Source organism: Oncorhynchus mykiss, chromosome 5 (assembly GCF_057628025.1).
Source record: "Oncorhynchus mykiss isolate SJ-2025 chromosome 5, ASM5762802v1, whole genome shotgun sequence".
Taxonomy (NCBI): Eukaryota; Metazoa; Chordata; class Actinopteri; order Salmoniformes; family Salmonidae; genus Oncorhynchus; species Oncorhynchus mykiss.
In genome coordinates, this window is record NC_143026.1 from 74,666,885 (window position 1) to 74,688,256 (window position 21,372).

The following is a 21,372-nucleotide window of genomic DNA, read 5'->3' on the forward strand; positions in this document are numbered from 1 at the left end:
TGCCCGGGAGGGCTGAGCATGTGTGTGAGTGAGAGAGAGAAAGAGAGGAAGAGAGTGTATGCGAGTGTGTGTGTGTGTGTGTGTGTGTGTGTGTGTGTGTGTGTGTGTGTGTCTGTGTGTGTTCCGGACTGGAGAGACAGACAAGCTGACAGCAGAAACCATTAAGGATCCTTACTGGCGCCCCACCCTCTGTCTAATGGGTGTGTACCACTCACCATCCTAGTAACGCTCCATTCATGTGTGTGTGTGTGCGCGCATGCCTGGGTGTATGTGTGCTTTCATGTTCACTCCTTTTTATTTGACCCAACAATTGAAAGTAAATTAAACAGATTTTCATTGAAGTTGTGAAAACACCTTAATTGAAACCAATCAGTCAGAATTCCCTCCCATCACTGTGACAGTTCATAGATGTCACTAAAGCTATGTACAGTTGTGGCCAAAAGTTTTGAGAATGACACAAATATACATTTTCACAAAGTCTGCTGCCTCAGTTTGTATGATAGCAATTTGCATACACTCCAGAATGTTATGAAGAGTGATCAGATTAATTGCAATTCAATGCAAAGTCCCTCTTTGCCATGCAAATGAACTGAATCCCCAAAAAACATTTCCACTGCATTTCAGCCCTGCCACAAAAGGACCAGCTGACATCATGGCCTGGTGTCAAGAAGGGCAGCAAAGAAGCCACTTCTCTCCAGGAAAAACATCAGGGACAGACTGATATTCTGCAACAGGTACAGGGATTGGACTGCTGAGGACTGGGGTAAAGTCATTTTCTCTGATGAATCCCCTTTCCGATTGTTTGGGGCATCTGGAAAAAAGCTTTTCCGGAGAAGACAAGGTGAGCGCTACCATCAGTCCTGTGTCATGCCAACAGTAAAGCATCCTGAGACCATTCATGTGTGGGGTTGCTTCTCAGCTAAGGGAGTGGGCTCACTCACAACTTTGCCTAAGAACACAGCCATGAATAAAGAATGGTACCAACACATCCTCTGAGAGCAACTTCTTCCAACCATCCAGGAACAGTTTGGTGACGAACAATGCCTTTTCCAGCATGATGGAGCACCTTGCCATAAGGAAAAGTGATAACTAAGTGGCTCGGGGAACAAAACATTGATATTTTGGGTCCATGTGCAGGAAACTCCCCAGACCTTAATCCCGTTGAGAACTTGTGGTCAATCCTCAAGAGGTGGGGGGACAAACAAAACCCCACAAATTCTGACAAACTCCAAGCATTGATTATGCAAGAATGGGCTGCCATCAGTCAGGATGTGGCCCAGAAGTTAATTGACAGCATGCCAGGGCGGATTGCAGAGGTCTTGAAAAAGAAGGTTCAACACTGCAAATATTGACTCTTTGCACCAACTTCATGTAATTGTCAATGAAATCCTTTGACACTTATGAAATGCTTGTAATTATACTTCAGTATCCCATAGTAACATCTGGCAAAAATATCTAAAGACACTGAAGCAGAAAACTTTGTGGAAATTAATATTTGCGTCAAAACTTTTGGCCACAGCTGTATACACACCTATATGGTATTATTGTTCTGGTTTGATTTCAGAATACAGTGCCTTCAGAAAGTATTCATACCACTTGACTTATTCCACATTTTGTTGTGTTACAGGATTTTTTCCCCACACAATATCCCACAATGACAAAGTGAAAACATGTTTTTAAAAATGTTTGTACATTTATTGAAAATTAAATACTGATATCTAATTTACGTAAGTATTCACACCCCTGAGTCAATACTTTGTAGAAGCACCTTTCGCAGCAATTACAGCTGTGAGTCTTTCTGGGTAAGTCTAGAAGAGCTTTCCACACCTGGACTGTTCAACATTTGCCCATTATTATTTTCAAGATTCTTCAATCTCTGTCAAATTGGTTGTGGATCATTACTAGACAACCATTTTTAAATCTTGTAATAGATTTTCAAGTAGATTTAAGTCAAAACTGTAACTCGACCACTCAGGAACATTCACTGTCTTCTTGGTAAGCAACTCCAGTGTAGTTTTGACCTTGTGTTTTAGGTTATTGTTCAGCTGAAAGGTAAATTCCTCCCCCAGTGTCTGTGGAAAGTAGACTGAACCAGGTTTTCCTCTAGGATTTTGCCTGTGCTTATCTCCATTCAATTGATTTTTTATTCTGAAAAACTCACCAACGCTTAATGATTACTAGCATACCCATAACATGATGCAGCCACCACAATGCTTGAAAATAAATGTTATTTGGGGATTTGCCACAAACATAACAATTTGTATTCAGGACATCAAATTACTTGCTATGCCAATTTGTTTTGCAGTATTACTTTAGTGCCTTGTTGCAAACAGGATGCCTGTTTTAGAATATGTTTTATTCTGTACAGGCTTCCTTCTTTTTAATCAATTAGGTTACTATCGTGGAGTAACTACAATGTTGATGACCCATCCTCAGTTTTCTCCTATTACAGCCATTAAACTCTGTAATGGTCTTAAAGTCACCATTGACCTCATTGTGAAATCCCTGAGTGGTTTCCTTCCTCTCCGGTAACTGAGTTAGGAAGGATGCCTGTATATTTGTGGTGACTGGGTTTATTGATACACCATCCAAAGGGTAATTAGTAACTTCACCATACTCAAAGGGCTATTAAATGTCTGCTTTTTTTCTCTTTCTTTTTTTTTTATACCTATCTACCAATAGGTGCCCTTTTTTGTGAGGCATTGGAAAACCTCCCTGGTCTTTGTGGTTGAATCTGTGTTTGAAATGCACTGCTCCACTGAGGGACCTTACATATAATTGTGTGTGTGGGTGGCCCCCCCCCCCACACATACTTACGTAAATTAGATATCAGTATTTAATTTTCAATAAATGTACAGAGAATAGGTAGCCATTTAAAAATCATGTTAAACACTATTATTGCACACAGAGTGAGTCCATGCAACTTATGCTACTTTTTAAGGAACGTTTTACTCCTGAATGTATTTAGGCTTGACTCAAGACATTTAATCTTTTCATTTTTTATTAATTTGTAAAAATTTCAAAAAACATTATTCCACTTTGACATTATGGAGTCTAGACCAGTGACAAAAAAATGACAAAAAAATGACAAAAAAATCTCAATGTAATCAATTTTAAATTCAGGCTATAACACAACAAAATGTGGAAAAAGTTAAGGGTAGTGAATATTTACTGAAAGCACTATAGTTAAATGCACTAGATGTTGCATTGGTTAGGGTTTCATGTAATAATCAGTGTAGTTTTATTACCTGGTTTATGGCAGTAATATTGTTATATAATACCGCTATATAAAATCTATAATTACTATGGTAGTTAGATGTACATTATAATAAATAGGTTATAAAAATAATGGTTAACCACTGTAGGCCTAGTTTGATATCAGTTTAGTTGAATGGTTTTAACCAAGTTCATTTTATTGACACTGCGCTGGGGGAATGGTGTGACGGGATTTCTGCTCTCTGATTGGACGAAGCGCGCCAACGTAGCACATGGAGTCATCCCGATTGACGCGTCTTTAGCCAATGAGCGCCGGCAAGAGGCGGGGCTAGCCGACCACACAGCTAGACTCGCCTATCAGAGAAAACGACAGGAGTGGCAGGATTCTAACTTCAATATTCACCCACCTGTCTGTCTATGTAGTGATGTGTGCATTTATGTGTGTGTATGTGTTGGCATGGATAATGTATGTGGATTTTAAAAAGAAGAAGTTTAGAAATCTTGCATCGCATCCCAACTAAAGGCAATAAAAGATCGATTGTTCCTAGAAGGGAGTTATTCTCTGGAACAGTCTTAACTAGACCATCATCAGGCCAGTAGACCAGCAGCGCAGGGAGGATGGATCTGTTGTTGTATCTCGGTTGACTGGTAGTTCTCTTTCTGTTGTGGATCAAGGTGAAAGGCTTAGACTACGTGATCGTTCACCAGAGATGGATATTCGTCTGTCTATTTCTGCTGCCGCTTTTATTACATGCGCGCGTGGCTCATCTTCAAAATGTGTTCCGCGCCAAAACAGCACGACCAGCGCGTGCGGGACATCCAGAGACAGGTAAATCCACGTGGCTAAATTACATCGACAATGTGTGTGCGCGTGCGTGAGAGAGAGAGCGCTGTGAGGTTCCTGGGGTGAGGAAAGACTGTAATCCCTCTCTTCCTAAATATATTTTTGGAAAGAACGAGGGATTTGGGAATGAATGAGAGGAATAACAAACTGCAGCATTCACTGCATAGGTCTTGGAGTTCAGTGTGTGTGCATTCCGGGAGCTCAGTATTTGAGCATGGCATCAGATACTGTATTTCCTTCTGTCGTTTACAATGTTTAAATTATTTCTTCCATCGAATGCTCTGTAGTGATTTATAGGGAATAGTAGGAGTAGGGCTTTAATCAGAGACCCCAGAGAAAGTGCAGTGCCTTCTGTGCCATAAAGGTCCAGACCTTTAGGCAGATGCCATAATACATACAGTATGATACTGTGTGTGGGTTGCAGGTACACGTGTGGAGGAAGGAGGGGGGGAAGACTCTCATGTGTACAGGTCGACCTGTCTGGCTGACTGTCTCTCTCAGAGGTGGGAAATACAAGAAGACTAACAAGAACATCATGATCAACATGATGGACATACTGGATGTGGACACACAGAGGCAGGTAGGACAAACACACTCACACGCTGTAGCTCTGTATATAAAAGTGTGTAGGTGTGTGTAAACCTGTATGATCCGGGAATATATATGTACAACAGGTGGTTCGTGTGGAGCCCCTGGTCAACATGGGTCAGATCACTGCTCTCCTCAACTCCCTGGGCTGGACTCTGCCTGTGCAGCCAGAACTGGACGACCTCACGGTCGGTAACTCCCTGGGCTGGACTCTGCCTGTGCTGCCAGAACTGGATGACCTCACTGTCGGTAACTCCCTGGGCTGGACTCTGCCTGTGCTGCCAGAACTGGACGACCTCACTGTCGGTAACTCCCTGGGCTGGACTCTGCGTGTGCTGCCAGAACTGGACGACCTCACTGTCGGTAACTCCCTGGGCTGGACTCTGTCTGTGCTGCCAGAACTGGACGACCTCACGGTCGGTAACTCCCTGGGCTGGACTCTGCCTGTGCTGCCAGAACTGGACAACCTCACTGTCGGTAACTCCCTGGGCTGGACTGTGCCTGTGCTGCCAGAACTGGATGACCTCACTGTCGGTAACTCCCTGGGCTGGACTCTGCGTGTGCTGCCAGAACTGGACGACCTCACTGTCGGTAACTCCCTGGGCTGGACTCTGCGTGTGCTGCCAGAACTGGACGACCTCACTGTCGGTAACTCCCTGGGCTGGACTGTGCCTGTGCTGCCAGAACTGGATGACCTCACTGTCGGTAACTCCCTGGGCTGGACTCTGCCTGTGCTGCCAGAACTGGACGACCTCACTGTCGGTAACTCCCTGGGCTGGACTCTGCCTGTGCTGCCAGAACTAGACGACCTCACTGTCGGTACGCTATGCATATCATTATCATTATATCTGCGTATCATCAGTATATATTGTTGGCTCAGGTTTTATAGTGTATGGTGGTATATGTTTTTGTCTATGGTTTTGAGTTATATGGTATATAATGTATATATTGTTGTATGGTTGTTATATGGTATATATGGTGGTATATGCAATGATGTATATAAACCCCAGATTGCTGATGCTATGTATTGGCCATTGGCTTCTTTCACGCTTCTAGGTTTGTAGAACGGAAGTTCAGCAAAGTGGTATTGTTTATGTTCTGGTTTATGTTCTGGTCGCTAGCAACAGCGCAGAATTATCAAGCTTGCATAATGGCGGCACAATCCTCTCACCGATGCTGTTGTAGTGTCCCTTTTTGTTCCAACAACAAACAAAAACCATATCTCAGCTTTCACGACTTCCCACGGATGCAACTTTCCGTGACAGCGGGGTGAGAGCAATTAGAAGAGATGAGGGCCCTGACGTCACTATTTTACATGGGAGCACCTTCGTCTGTAGCCAGCATTTTAACCTGGCCAACTGTCGGCCATATTGGCACTCCCCAGTAGGAGCAGTCCTCTATAGGAATGAATGGAATTCTACACTATTTCAATTAAGGACAAAATTATATGTATTTAAGTATTTTTGTTGTTGTAGTTGGGACAGTAAAATTATACTTGAAGGAAAATGTTTTTACATCTATTTATTTTAATTTTAGTGTTTAGTTCACTTAATAAAATGTATACTGAACAAAAATATATAAACTGTCACGTCGTGTATGTAGGTAGCAGGGAAGTCAAGCGCAGGAGAATTAAACTTGGTATAAATGGTATAAATTTTAATAACTTAAAACACAGACTCCAAAACCAAAGTCCATAATAAAATAAATGTGGGTACAAGAACCCGTCGCACACCAATCCATAAAACATGAACATAACAATAAAAAATCTCTGACAAGGACATGAGGGGAAACAGAGGGTTAAATACACAACACTTAATGAATGGGATTGGAACCAGGTGTGTAAGAAGACCAGACAAAACCAATGGAAAATTAAACATAGATCAATGATGGCTAGAAGACCGGTGACGTCGATCGCCTAGCACCACCTGAACAAGGAGAGGCATCGACTTCGGCAGAAGTCGTGACATAAACACAGGCCTCCCGAGTGGCGCAGCGGTCTAAAACACGCAGTGTTGCAGCATCATTACAGCCTGGGGTTCACATAGGGAGTCCCAAAGGGCGGCACACAATTGGTCCAGAGTTGTCCGAGTTAGGGGCAGATAATACCAAGAGTGTGCAAAGCTGTCATTTAGGCAAAGGTTGGCTACTTTGAATAATCTCAAATATGAAATATATTTTGATTTGTTTAACACCTTTTTGGTTACTACATTATTCCATATGTGTTATTTCATAGTTCTGATGTCTTCACTATTATTCTACAATGTAGAAAATAGTACAAATAAAGAAAAACTCTTGAATGAGTAGGTGTGTCCAAACATTTAACTGGTACTGTATATAAACGCAACATGTAACAATTTCAAAGATTTTACCTTGTTATAGTTCATATAAGGAAATCACTCAATTGAAATAAATAAATTAGGCCCTAATCTATCGATTCTAGGGCATAGGCCCACCCACTTGGCATCCAGGGCCACCCACTGGGGAGCCAGGCCCAGCCAATCAGAATGAGTTTTTCCCCACAAAAGGGCTTTATTACGGATAGAAATACTGATCATGCTGCTTAATCAGTTTCTTGATAAGCCACACATGTCAGGTGGATGGATTATCTTGGCAAAGGAGAAATGCACACTAACGGGGACATAAACAAATTTGTGCACAAAATTTGAGAGAAAATAGCTTTTTGTGTGTATGGAACACTTCTGGTTGCACGGTGGCTTCAACCCAGCGCCCCATATCAGTCATCTAGCGTATATATGAATCATTGGGTATATATATTGTTGTTCGGCTGTGTTATATGGTGTATATATATATAGATATGGTGGTATATGTTGTTGTTATTGTTGTTGTTCTATAGAACAACTGACTGATTGTCATCCAGAGGGGTATACTACAAAGCAGGATCAATGAGTTAGTCAGCTGACTTGCCTATCTATTCTGAAATAACCTTTTTTTTTTTAGATAAGCTTGAAATGGGCATGGACTAATTGACTCAACAAACAAAAACACATATCTACTTTTAGTTTTCTTAATGAACCAGAAAATCAATAGTTATTTCTGGTTGTTGATCAAAGTTAGCTGGCTAACTCATTGATTCTGCTTTGTAGTATACCCCTCTGTAGCTGAGTGTTTCCATGGCATCTTATCCATCAGGGTTGTTTATTTCCTGTTGGGAGCATCATCACCCTCTCTTATTGGATCAGATGATCAATTGTTTATAGATGGTAGAGTTCCGAGGGTGAAACTCAGAGGAAATGGCTTCAGAGTGCACAGCACTCCTGGATCAGATTCCATAATGGTTTTCCGGATCCATAAATGTTAGAGCAACAGCTTAATGTTTTCTCTTCAGCATGCTGTAGATTAATCTGGAGCACCACAGAGAATGACACACACACACACACACACACACACGATAAACTGTTTGAGTGTTTACGCTGCTCTCTGCTTCACCTGTGAGGAGATTGAGTTCCCTAAGTCCCTAGTGTTGTTGTTTTGTTTGTCTATGTGTCCTGTATTGTTGGTGTTGTAAATTGACTGTGTCCCTGAGCACTAGTGTGCCCCAACTGTCTTTTGTTTACTGAATAATCAAGCCTACCCGTCCACCCCACCCCATCCCTCCCTCTTTCTCCCCCTCGTTCTCCATCTACAGGAGGTCTGGTGATGGGTACAGGTATAGAGTCATCCTCTCATATCTACGGACTCTTCCAGCACATCTGTGTTGCCTTTGAGCTGGTGCTGGCTGACGGCAGCCTGGTCCGCTGCACTGAGGTGAGCAAAGCTCTCTTTACTGCTCAGATCTTTAAGAGAACCTTGGTGTCGGAGCAGAGCAATACCTCCAGTTCTGAAGCTCACAGAGCAATGCTACAGGCTTCCAGTTATGTAGCCCACAGAGCAATGCTACAGGCTTCCAGTTCTGTAGCTCACAGAGCAATGCTACAGGCTTCCAGTTATGTAGCCCACAGAGCAATGGTACAGGCTTCCAGTTATGTAGCTCACAGAGCAATGCTAAAGGCTTCCAGTTCTGTAGCTCACAGAGCAATGCTACAGGCTTCCAGTTCTGTAGCCCACAGAGCAATGCTACAGGCTTCCAGTTATGTAGCCCACTGAGCAATGCTACAGGCTTCCAGTTATGTAGCTCACAGAGCAATGCTACAGGCTTCCAGTTCTGTAGCTCACAGAGCAATGCTGCATGCTTCCAGTTCTGTAGCCCACAGAGCAATGCTACAGGCTTCCAGTTCTGTAGCCCACAGAGCAATGCTACAGGCTTCCAGTTCTGTAGCCCACAGAGCAATGCTACAGTCTTCCAGTTCTGTAGCCCACAGAGCAATGCTACAGGCTTCCAGTTCTGTAGCTCACAGAGCAATGCTACAGGCTTCCAGTTATGTAGCCCACAGAGCAATGCTACAGGCTTCCAGTTCTGTATCCCACAGAGCAATGCTACAGGCTTCCAGTTCTGTATCCCACAGAGCAATGCTACAGGCTTCCAGTTCTGTATCCCACAGAGCAATGCTACAGGCTTCCAGTTCTGTATCCCACAGAGCAATGCTACAGGCTTCCAGTTCTGTATCTCACAGAGCAATGCTACAGGCTTCCAGTTCTGTATCCCACAGAGCAATGCTACAGGCTTCCAGTTCTGTAGCCCACAGAGCATTGCTACAGGCTTCCAGTTCTGTAGCCCACAGAGCAATGCTACAGGCTTCCAGTTCTGTATATCACAGAGCAATGCTACAGGCTTCAAGTTCTGTAGCTCACAAAGCAATGCTACAGGCTTCCAGTTCTGTAGCTCACAGAGCAATGCTACAGGCTTCCAGTTCTGTATCTCACAGAGCAATGCTACAGGCTTCAAGTTCTGTAGCTCACAAAGCAATGCTACAGGCTTCCAGTTCTGTAGCTCACAGAGCAATGCTACAGGCTTCCAGTTCTGTATCCCACAGAGCAATGCTACAGGCTTCCAGTTCTGTAGCCCACAGAGCAATGCTACAGGCCTCCATTTCTGGAGCTCACAGAGCAATGCTACAGGCTTCCAGTTCTGTATCCCACAGAGCAATGCTACAGGCTTCCAGTTCTGTATCCCACAGAGCAATGCTACAGGCTTCCAGTTCTGTATCCCACAGAGCAATGCTACAGGCTTCCAGTTCTGTATCTCACAGAGCGATGCTACAGGCTTCCAGTTCTGTATCTCACAGAGCAATGCTACAGGCTTCCAGTTCTGTATCCCACAGAGCAATGCTACAGGCTTCCAGTTCTGTAGCCCACAGAGCATTGCTACAGGCTTCCAGTTCTGTAGCCCACAGAGCAATGCTACAGGCTTCCAGTTCTGTATATCACAGAGCAATGCTACAGGCTTCAAGTTCTGTAGCTCACAAAGCAATGCTACAGGCTTCCAGTTCTGTAGCTCACAGAGCAATGCTACAGGCTTCCAGTTCTGTATCTCACAGAGCAATGCTACAGGCTTCAAGTTCTGTAGCTCACAAAGCAATGCTACAGGCTTCCAGTTCTGTAGCTCACAGAGCAATGCTACAGGCTTCCAGTTCTGTATCCCACAGAGCAATGCTACAGGCTTCCAGTTCTGTAGCCCACAGAGCAATGCTACAGGCCTCCATTTCTGGAGCTCACAGAGCAATGCTACAGGCTTCCAGTTCTGGAGCTCACAGAGCAATGCTACAGGCCTCCAGTCCTTAGCTCACAGAGCAAGGCTACAGGCCTCCAGTCCTTAGCTCACAGAGCAAGGCTACAGGCCTCCAGTCCTTAGCTCACAGAGCAAGGCTACAGGCCTCCAGTCCTTAGCTCACAGAGCAATGCTACAGACCTATAGTCCTTTAGAAACCATAAAGCCAACACCACTGGAAATGGCAGTTAATCTGGAAACAAAGGGTCCACAGTACAACCAGAGAGAGCGAGAGAGAAGGAAAGGAGAGAGAAGGAGGATTGCTTCCATGGTCCTGTGGAACTCTGGGGTTCCTGGTTGCTGCAGAGATAAAGATCGTCCCGGCAAGGTATTGGATTCGTCGGCAGTATGAGCCAATCAGAGGGCTGGAGAACATCTGCCGTCGTTTCAGTGAGGCGTCTGAGGACAAGAACAACACATTTGTAGAAGGACTGCAGTACTCACTTGACAAAGTTGTTATCATGACTGGCACTATGACTGACGGTGAGAGAGAGAGAGAGAGAAATAGAGGAAGAATGATAAGGTACTCTCAGAAGGACAATGGAGGAGAAGAGTGCTGTTTGTCTGCAATATCTAACCATAATCCTGCACTGTGTGTGTCTGTGTGTGTTTCAGATCAACAGGATCAGCCTGCACTATAAGCCGTGGTTCTTCAAGCACGTTGAGAGATACCTGACAGAGAACAACACAGCAGTGGAGTACATCCCTCTACGCCACTACTACCACAGACACACACAATCCATCTTCTGGGAGCTCCAGGTACACACATACACACACATACACACACACACACACACACAATAAAATCAAATTTTATTTGTCACATGCGCCGAATACAGTGTAGACCTTACCATGAAATGCTTACTTACAAGCCCTTAACCAACAATGCAGTTCAAGAAGTTAAAATAATTACCAAATAAACTAAAGTAAAAAATGTTAAAGTAACACAATAAAATAACAATAACGAGGCCACATACAGGTTGATACCGGTACCGAGTCAGTACGTGGGGGTACAGGCCAGTTGAGGCAATCTGTACATGTAGGTAGGGGTGAAGTGACCGTGCATAGACAGCAAACAGCGAGTAGCAGCAGCGTACCAAACAAATGGAGGAGGGGGGGTGGTGTCAATGTAAATAGTCTGGTGGCCATTTTATTAATTGTTCAGCAGTCCCATGACTTGGGGTAGAAGCTGCCAAGGAGCCCCCCAGTCCTATTCTTGGCGCTCCGGTACCGCCTGCCGTGCGGTAGCAGAGAAAACAGTCCTCCTTATAGGCTGTCTCGCCGTTGTCGGTTCTCAGGCCTACCATTGTTGTGTCGTCAGTAAACTTAATGATGGTGTTGGAGTCGTGTTTTGCCACGCAGTCATGGTTGAACAGGGAGTACAGGAGGGAACTAAGTACACACCCCTGAGGGGCCCCAGTGTTGAGGATCAGCGTGGCCGACGTGTTGTTGCCTACCCTTACCACCTGGGGGCTGTCCGTCAGGAAGTCCAGGATCCAGTTGCAGAGGGGGGGTGTTTAGTCCCAGGGTCCTTAGCTTAGTGATGAGCTTCATGGGCACTATGGTGTTGAACGCTGAGCTGTAGTCAATGAACAGCATTCTCACATAGGTGTTCCTTTTGTCTAGGTGGGAAAGGGCAGTGTGGAGTGCGATTGCGTCATCTGTTAGGGCGGTATGCGAACTCAAGTGGGTCTAGGGTATCCGGGAGGATGCTGTTGATGTGAGCCATGACCAGCCTTGCAAAGCATTTCATAGCTACCGACGGGAGTGCTACGGGCAGTAATCATTTAGGCAGGTTACTTTCGCTTCCTTGGGCACAGGGACAATGGTGGTCTGCTTGAAACCTGTAGGTATTACAGACTTGGTCAGATTTGCCAAATGGAGGGTGGGGGAGAGCTTTGTATGCATCTTTGTGTGTGGAGTAAAGGTGGTCTGTAGTTTTTTTCCCCTCTGGATGCACATGTGACATGCTGGTAAAAATGTGGTAAAACTGCATTAAAGTCCCTGGCCACTAGGAGCGCCGCTTCTGGGTGAGCATTTTCTTGTTTGCTGATGGCCTTATAGAGTTGGTTGAGTTCCAGCATCGGTCTGTGGTGGTTGGTAAATAGACGGCTACAAATAATATACGTTTCATCTTCAATGCCCTTGCTGATGGAAGGAGGTTTTCACTCAAAATCTCACGATACATGGCCCCATTCATTCTTTCCTTTACACGGATCAGTCGTCCTGGTCCCTTTGCAGAAAAACAGCCCCAAAGCATGATGTTTCCACCCCCATGCTTCACAGTAGGTATGGTGTTCTTTGGATGCTATTCAGCATTCTTTGTCCTCCAAACACGACGAGTTGAGTTTTTACCAAAAAGTTATATTTTGGTTTCATCTGACCATATGACATTCTCCCAATCTTCTTCTGGATCATCCAAATGCTCTCTAGCAAACTTCAGAGGGGCTGTACATGTACTGGCTTAAGCAGGGGGACACGTCTGGCACTGCAGGATTTGAGTCCCTGGCGGTGTAGTGTGTTTGTTACTTTGGTCCCAGCTCTCTGCAGGTCATTCACTAGGTCCCCTCGTGTGGTTCTGGGATTTTTGCTCACTGTTCTTGTGATCATTTTGACCCCACGGGGTGAGATCTTGCGTGGAGCCCCAGATCAAGGGAGATTATCAGTGGTCTTGTATGTCTTCCATTTCCTAATAATTGCTCCCACAGTTGATTTCTTCAAACCAAGCTGCTTACCTATTGCAGATTCAGTCTTCCCAATCTACAATTTTGTTGCTGGTGTCCTTTGACAGCTGTTTGGTCTTGGCCATAGTGGAGTTTGGAGTGTGACTGTTTGAGGTTGGGGACAGGTGTCTTTTATACTGATAGCAAGTTCAAACAGGTGCCATTAATACAGGTAACGAGTGGAGGACAGAGGAGCCTCTTAAAGAAGAAGTTACATGTCTGTGAGAGCCAGAAATCTTGCTTGTTTGTAGGTGACCAAATACTTATTTTCCACCATAATTTGCAAATAAATTCATTAAAAATCCTACAATGTGATTTTCTGGATTTTTTTTTCTCATTTTGTCCGTCATAGTTGAAGTGTACCTATGATGAAAATTACAGGCCTCTCATCTTTTTAAGTGGGAGAACTTGCACAATTGGTGGCTGACTAAATACTTTTTTGCCCCACTGTACATACATATACATACATATACACACACACACAGTGCATTAGACAGATGATACAAAGTGACCCTTTTATCCTGCAGATTTCAGCATGTCATCATCTCCTCCCCAGCATATAACTCTGCATTAGTCTCCCTAATGTACACAGACACACACGCTGCCATTAGGAAACCACGTGTGGTTTGCTGGTAATTGTTAACCTTAAATTATGGTCGAAATTATGCCAAGTTTTTCTCTGACAGTTATATGAGACATAGACGAGGGTCGTGTTCTGTGGGACATATAATAAACAATCTTTCTGAAATAGAAAACTAAAATGTGTTTCACTCCATTTCAAAACAGTTTTTGAAGCTGTGGAGCTGGAAAGCTGATTGCTGTAAACATGAATGTGTGTTTTTGTCTCCAGGACATCATCCCGTTTGGTAACCACCCAGTGTCCCAGTGTTCCGGTGGATGGTTCCTCCTAAGATCTCTCTGTTGAAGCTGACCCAGGGAGAGACCATCTGACAACTGTATGAGCAACACCATGTTGTGCAGGACATGCTGGTCCCCATGAAACACATCCAGACCTCTATCGCACGCTTTCACCAGGACATCCATGTAAGACACACAGACACACACAAACTAGTCCATTTCACATAAGACACATAGCATGCTTCCTCAAGGTAACATACCCTAATACATTATACACACAAGTGTGACTGAGTTGGTTTATCTCATTTAGGGGTGTGAATGAGTTGGAACAGTATATCTAATTTTAGGGGAGTGACTGAGTTGGTATATCTCGTTTAAGGGTGTAACTGTCTCATTGTAGGGGTGTAACTAAGTTGGTATGTCCATCCCTGCAGGTGTACCCTCTGTGGTTGTGTCCGTTCGTGCTCCCCCTGGCCCGGGGGATGGTTCATCCTAAAGGTGAGGAGGCAGAGCTGTATGTGGACATCGGAGTGTACGGAGAACCCAGGGTTAAACACTTCATGTAGACAGCTGGAGCAGTTTGTCAGAGAGGTGCATGGGTGAGTTTCGTGTGTGTGTGTGTGTGTGTGTGTGTGTGTGTGTGTGTGTGTGTGTGTGTGTGTGTTCCAGATGCTGATGAGTACATGGAGCGTAGTGAGTTCTGGGTAAAGTTTGTCGGGATGTTAAAATCACCGGAGCTGGGCTGTCGGGACGCTTTCCCTGAGGTATACGACAAGATCTGCAAAGCTGCACGACTCTGACCTGTGACCACTAACCCCTGATCCTTTAACATCTGCCATCCCACTAGTAACACGATTAAGATTAGAGCCTTTAAGGAGTGTTCTCAGCCTGTTTTTATTGTAAAGCCCAGTGAATGTGAATGTGCTGATGAAACAAATACAGCCTTAACACCAGCCTGTTTTGATGTACACTAGCGTTCAAAAGTTTGTGGTCACTTCGAAATGTCCTTGTTTTTGAAAGAAAAGCAACATTTTTTGTCCATTAAAATAACATCAAATTGATCAGAAATACAGTGTAGACATTGTTAATGTTGTAAATGACTATTGTAGCTGGAAACTGCCTATTTTTTTTAATGGAATATCTACATAGGCGTACAGAGGCCCAATTTCAGCAACCATCACTCCTGTGTTCCAATGGCACATTGTGTTAGCTAATCCAAGTTTATCATTTTAAAAGGCTAATTGATCATTAGAAAACTGTTGTGTTAACTACACTGCTCAAAAAAATAAAGGGAACACTTAAACAACACAATGTAACTCCAAGTCAATCACACTTCTGTGAAACAGACTCCATGAGGGTGGTATGAGGGCCCGACGTCCACAGTTGGGGGTTGTGCTTACAGCCCAACACCATGCAGGACGTTTGGCATTTGCCAGAGAACACCAAGATTGGCAAATTCGCCACTGGTGCCCTGTGCTCTTCACAGATGAAAGCAGGTTCACAGATGAAAGCATATGTGACTGACGTGACAGAGTCTGGAGACGTCTCCAAGTCTCCTGGCGTTGTACGAGATATTCAGTTTCTTGGTAATTTCTCACATGGAATAGCCTTCATTTCTCAGAACAAGAATAGACAGATGAGTTTCAGAAGAAAGTTCTTTGTTTCTGGCCATTTTGAGCCTGTAACCAAACCCACAAATACTCAACTAGTCTATAGAAGGCCAGTTTTATTGCTTCTTTAAATTAGCAAAACAGTTTTCAGCTGTGCATAACATAATTGCAAAAGGGTTTTCTAATGATCAATTAGCCTTTTAAAATTATAAACTTGGATTAGCTAACACAACGTGCCATTGGAACACAGGAGTGATGGTTGCTGATAATGGGCCTCTGTACTAGAGGTCGACCGATTATGATTTTTTCAACGCCGATACCGATTATTGGAGGACCAAAAAACACCGATACTGATTAATCAGCCGATTTTTATTTATTTATTTGTAATAATGACAATTACAACAATACTGAATAAACACTTATTTTAACTTATTTTAACTTAATATGATACATCAATAAAATCAATTTAGCCTCAAATAAATAATGAAACATGTTCAATTTGGTTTAAATAATGCAAAAACAAAGTGTTGGAGAAGAAAGTAAAAGTGCAATATGTGCCATGTAAGAAAGCTAACGTTTAAGTTCCTTGCTCAGAACATGAGAACATATGAAAGCTGGTGGTTCCTTTTAACATGAGTCTTCAATATTCCCAGGTAAGAAGTTTTAGGTTCTAGTTATTATAGAAATTATAGAACTATTTCTCTCTATACGATTTGCATTTAATATGCCTTTTACTATTGGATGTTCTTATAGGCACTATAGTATTGCCAGTGTAACAGTATAGCTTCCATCCCTCTCCTCGCCGCCACCTGGGCTTGAACCAGGAACACATCGACAACAGCCACCCTCGAAGCAGTGTTACACATACAGAGCACCCCGCTAACTAGCTAGCCATTTCACATCGGTTACACCAGCCTAATCTCGGGAGTTGATAGGCTTGAAGTCATAAACAGCGCAATGCTTGAAACATTGCGAAGAGCTGCTGGCAAAACGAATGAAAGTGCTGTTTGAATGAATGCTTATGAGCCTGCTGATGCCTACCATCGCTCAGTCAGACTGCTCTATCAAATCATAGGCTTAATTATAACATAATAACACACAGAAATACGAGCCCTAGGTGATTAATATGGTCAAATCCGGAAACTATCATTTCGAAAACAAACCGTTCTGTATTTTATCTAACGGATGGCATCCCTAAGTCTAAATATTGCTGTTACATTGCACAACCTTCAATGTTATGTCATAATTACGTACAATTCTGGCAAATTAGTTCTCAATGAGCCAGGCGGCCCAAACTGTTGCATATACCCTGACTCTGCGTGCAATGAACGCAAGAGAAGTAACACAATTGCACCTGGTTAATATTGCCTGCTAACCTTTCTTTTAGCTAAACATGCAGGTTTAAAAATATATACTTCTGTGTATTGATTTTAAGAAAGGCATTGATGTTTATGGTTAGGTACACGTTGGAGCAACGACAGTCCTTTTTCGCGAATGCGCACCGTATCGATTATATGCAACGCAGGACACGCTAGATAAACTAGTAATATCATCAACCATGTGTAGTTATAACTAGTGATTATGATTCATTGTTTTTATAAGATAAGTTTAATGCTAGCTAGCAATTTACCTTGGCTTCTTACTGTATTTGCGTAACAGGCAGGCTCCTCGTGAGGCAGGTGGTTAGAGCGTTGGACTAGTTAACCGTAAGGTTGCAAGATTGAATCCCTGAACTGACGAGGTAAAAGTCTTTCGTTCTGCCCCTGAACAAGGCAGTTAACCCACCGTTCCTAGGCAGTCATCGAAAATAAGAATGTGTTCTTAACTGACTTGCCTAGTTAAATAAAGGTGTAAAAAAATATATAATAATAATAATTTGCAAAATCGGCATCTAAAAATACCAATTTCCGATTGTTATGAACTTGAAATCGGCCCTAATTAATCAGCTATTCCGATGAATCGGTCGACCTCTACTCTGTACGCCCATGTAGATATTCCATTAAAAATGAGCCATTTCCAGCTGCAATTGTCATTTACAACATTAACAGTGTCTACACTGTATTTTTGTTATTTTAATGGACAAAATGTTTTGCTTTTCTTTAAAAAAACAAGGACATTTCTAATTGACCCCAAACTTTTGAACAGTAGTGTACAACTTCTGACCCCTAACCCCAACACCTGCCTGTTCTGACCCCCAACCCTAATCTGGTTATTTCTATTGCCTGGCAGAGAGAAAGGAGATCACTGCTATTGTCCACAAATGTTTTTGTTGGTGTATGATGATAATAAAGTTGGTTTTGTCCACAGCAAATCTCTACTACTTTCTACCAAACATAAAAACATCTCATGTTGATCAATATTGATTTTAATATAGTTGAAAAACTAAACTTGAAATCTGATGGGTTGTAAAACATGTATCCAGAGTTTTTGTTCCATGCTGCTTCGATGTGTGTGTGTGTGTGTGTGTGTGTGTGTGTGTGTGTGTGTGTGTGTGTCTAAGCTGATTTCATCAAAGTGTTCCTTCCAGGCTGCACCAGGAAACTCAGTCTGTCCACCGGAACATTTATCGCACGCAACCTCTCCCTGAAACATACAGAGCAATACACACACACACAACACAACACAACAATCACTGTATACTGATAGAAAATGTGGAATTTCTTTAATTTCAGGTGAGGTATCACTGTATCTGTGTGTGTGTGTCTTACTGTGTGTGTTTGTCTCTGTCTGGTTTGTGAAGATATCTCTGTGTCCGGGAATTGAAGGAGGAGGTGTAGCCATTGTCAGTCTTACTCCACCCCTTTTCTGCAATGTCATAACGACCAGGACCAACCATGCTCTGATTGGAAGAGAGGATGTTAGAGTTTAGGGGACAGGGTTAGAGGTCAGAGTTAGAGGTGAAGGTTAGGCTTAACTCACATAATTTCCGTTCTGCAATCTTTCTGTCCTACGGCTGGCACGGGGGGCAGAGGAGAGGAAGGGGGGATGGGTGTGACTCTCTGGACGGGACTGTGGAGAGACGACCTCATACCACCCTGGCCCTGGGAACGTCTGAGGGGAGAGGGATAGAAAGGAGGAATAGAGGGAGAAGAGAAATATATTATATTTGTTCTTTCACTTTTTGGGGCAGGGGTTGGATGTTAAAGGTTAGCTTGAACGGTTGGAGAGCATTGGGGCAGGGTTAGGGGTCAAAGGTTAGGGTACTCACAGCAGGTCGAGGGCATTGGGACAGGGTGCTGTGGTAGATTCTCTCTGTTGGAACAACTGGGTACTGATCCAACATTCCAAACACACCGTGGTTCCGCTTTTCACGACGACACAACTCCTCTCCAAAGCCCCCACACCCACCAGGGTACTCCCCTGGAGTTAGATTTACACACTTCTACACATGTACACACACACAATAAGTTGATGGTAGTCCCTCGCAATTTGATGTGTTCTGAGGTGTGTGTGATGTGAGTGTGTTACCGGGGTAGCGAAGTATCCAGCGGTGATGGGTTTGTCTCGTGGTCCAGTGAAGAGGTCATATGCACCTCTCCTGCTGCTGCCGCTGGCCAACAACGCCTCTGTGCTGCTCTTTAGAGTATAGGTACAGGGACTCAGCCCACAGTCCTACACAGATGCACACACAGTTAGTTGTAGTATAGCGAGTTTTATAAACTGTGTGGTTCGAGCCCTGAATGTTGATTGGTTGACAGCCATGATGGCATATCAGACCGTTTAGCACAGGCATAACAAAACATTTATTTTTAATGTTCTAATTATGTTGGTAACCAGTTTATAATAGCAATAAGGCACCTTGGGGTTTGTGGTATATGGCCAATATACCACGGCTAAGGGCTGTATCCAGGCACTCTGCGTTGTGTCGCGCTTAAGAACATCACTTAGCCGTGGTATATTGGCCATATACCACACCCCCTTGTGCATTATTGCGTAAGTAACCTATACCATGTTGTTTTCAGTTATAGTGTTGTGTTTGTGTTTGTCATACTGTACTGTTGCCTTCTGGGAAGCGTTGCAGTGAGGAGCTGAGGTGCATGCTAGGAGCCCCATTTAACCCCAACCTCTTCTCCTCCAGCGCTGCCCATGGAACACCCCCATTACCATAGCAACCAGGGCCTGGCGTCCAGCTCTGTAAACACAGAGTTTGAGAAGGGGTTGGGGTGTAAGGCACTTTGAGTATCACGGAGAAAGATTGATCTTAGTAGTTTGTAGCCAGTTTACACCTGCTATTAACATGGTGTTAACATGTGACCTACCAACAGTATGCTGAGTATAACATATTGTGTCCTCCTGCCCTCTAGTGCTGCACTGTGGTACCTCTGTGTGTGTGTGTGTTGTGGTACCTGTGCATTTCTGAACCGCTCTTCCCTGCTGTCACACACTCCTCTCACACTGCCTGGTTTCTTCTGCAGCTCCTCTATAAAGTCTGCTACTCTGTAGGTTCCTGGACCCACTTTAGTTTTCTATGAGACAGACAGAGAGACAGAGGTTAGGGGTCAGGTGTGTGTGTGTGCACACATGCGTGCATGTGTGTGTGACCCACCAGGAAGCGTTTGTTTTCCCAGGCCTCCCTGTAGAGGAGGTGAGGTATGGCTGCCAACCTGGCAGTCTCCTGGGCCCTCTGCCACCCCGGCCCTTTGGCCCGCTCTGCCACCGACCGTTTACTGAAGTCCCCATGGCCTGCAGCATCATAGGACCCCGGCCCCAGGCGCCTCTCCTGACAAACAACACACATATCCTTATAAGTGAAAATGTTTGTTATGATTTTGAAGCATAGAGAGGAGGTTTGAGAGAGAGAAAGTTATTTCACTTTTGTTTATTATTTATTTCACTTGCTTTGGCAATGTAAACATATTGTAATGAAACAGGCAGGGAGCAGGTCACGAACCCTAGCCCGAGGTCCGGCGCGCTATCGACTGCCGCAAAAGCATGCTCGTGCGGCAGGGTCGATTTCCGCGCTAATAAACCCATGGTCGTTACACTACTCCCTCCTTTCAAAGAGCGCGTCCTCGCGCTAGCTTGCGACTCTACGTCTTACAGGAACGCGCTCACCGGCCAAGCACACGCACTGTCGTGGATGCGAGGTCCGATCACTTCTAACACCAATGTAATGAAACAGGCAGGGAGCAGGTCACGAACCCTAGCCCGAGGTCCGGCGCGCTATCGACTGTGTCGCAAAAGCATGCTCGTGCGGCAGGGTCGATTTCCGCGCTTATAAACCCAGGGTCGTTACAATATGTTTACCATTGAATTGAATTGAGGGGGAGAGAGAGAGGTTGGGAGTTACAAGTCATACCAGGTCATTGGTCATATTTTTGCAGTAGGGGATCTCTGTGTAGGTCCCTACTCTCTTATTGTCTGGATGGACCGCTGACACATCAAACCTGCAAACGCACATTGCAGTAAGACATCAGGCCGGCAGTGCTACGGATAACAACATCCATATTGTTTTCCTTATTAATCTTCATGATTCTCCACGTCCTTTTGGCGCTTGTCTAATGTCTTACCTCGATGTCTGTGTTCCAAACGGAGCTCCTTTGAACTTTTTTTCAGCCATTGTTTATTTTAGCCTCCCCTGACACAAGAAATGAAACCTGTGTATTTGACAGAGACGTAGCTATGGCAACAGTGACGTATACGAATATCCCATAACGTATTGTTGATAGAATTCGCGTTGCTAGGAGATACTATCTTTATTCTCTTTATACAGCAGCACTCTGGCAGGCAGGGTTGCGATCTCCAGTTTGCTGCCTGATTGGCTACTTTCAAAACGATGTCGCCGGTCAAACTGTATTGATCGCGGGTTGCAGGTTTTTGGGCTACTTCTAAATTGCACCGCGGCCGCCATGGCATTTTTCTTTCAAA

General features: G+C 44.1%; 2 protein-coding genes across 2 annotated transcripts; one reads left to right on the forward strand and one right to left on the reverse strand.

Moving 5' to 3' along the window:
- Positions 1-3,637: 3,637 nt before the first annotated feature.
- On the forward strand, positions 3,638-17,809 carry LOC110522997 (delta(24)-sterol reductase-like). The gene is made up of 7 exons (XM_090235887.1): positions 3,638-4,045; positions 4,485-4,640; positions 4,735-5,410; positions 8,295-8,413; positions 10,929-11,072; positions 13,887-14,080; positions 14,329-17,809. Exons 1-6 carry the CDS (start codon positions 3,968-3,970, stop codon positions 13,959-13,961), a joined length of 1,248 nt encoding a protein of 415 aa, XP_090092013.1. The 5' UTR covers positions 3,638-3,967; the 3' UTR covers positions 13,962-14,080; positions 14,329-17,809.
- A 51-nt stretch (positions 17,810-17,860) lies between these two features.
- Positions 17,861-21,372, reverse strand: LOC110524520 (ciliary microtubule-associated protein 2). Its single transcript, XM_021604248.3, has 10 exons — positions 21,015-21,372; positions 20,804-20,891; positions 20,051-20,224; positions 19,851-19,970; positions 19,496-19,636; positions 18,973-19,116; positions 18,713-18,886; positions 18,424-18,555; positions 18,213-18,343; positions 17,861-18,087 (listed from the first exon to the last, which is right to left on the reverse strand). Exons 1-10 carry the CDS (start codon positions 21,062-21,064, stop codon positions 18,000-18,002), a joined length of 1,242 nt encoding a protein of 413 aa, XP_021459923.3. The 5' UTR covers positions 21,065-21,372; the 3' UTR covers positions 17,861-17,999.

Bases quoted from the DNA above. Each gene is read 5' to 3' on its own strand.
- LOC110524520 (XM_021604248.3), bottom strand. From the start codon at position 21,064: ATGGCTGAAAAAAAGTTCAAAGGAGCTCCGTTTGGAACACAGACATCG. The intron at 18,887-18,972 runs GTAACACACTCA...GTACATGTGTAG, and splicing joins CTGGATACTTCGCTACCCCG to AAGTGTGTAAATCTAACTCC. The intron at 18,556-18,712 runs GTGAGTACCCTA...CTCTCCCCTCAG, and splicing joins CCCAATGCCCTCGACCTGCT to ACGTTCCCAGGGCCAGGGTG.
- LOC110522997 (XM_090235887.1), top strand. From the start codon at position 3,968: ATGCGCGCGTGGCTCATCTTCAAAATGTGTTCCGCGCCAAAACAGCAC. The intron at 4,641-4,734 runs GTAGGACAAACA...TATGTACAACAG, and splicing joins ATGTGGACACACAGAGGCAG to GTGGTTCGTGTGGAGCCCCT. The intron at 11,073-13,886 runs GTACACACATAC...TTTTGTCTCCAG, and splicing joins CCATCTTCTGGGAGCTCCAG to GACATCATCCCGTTTGGTAA.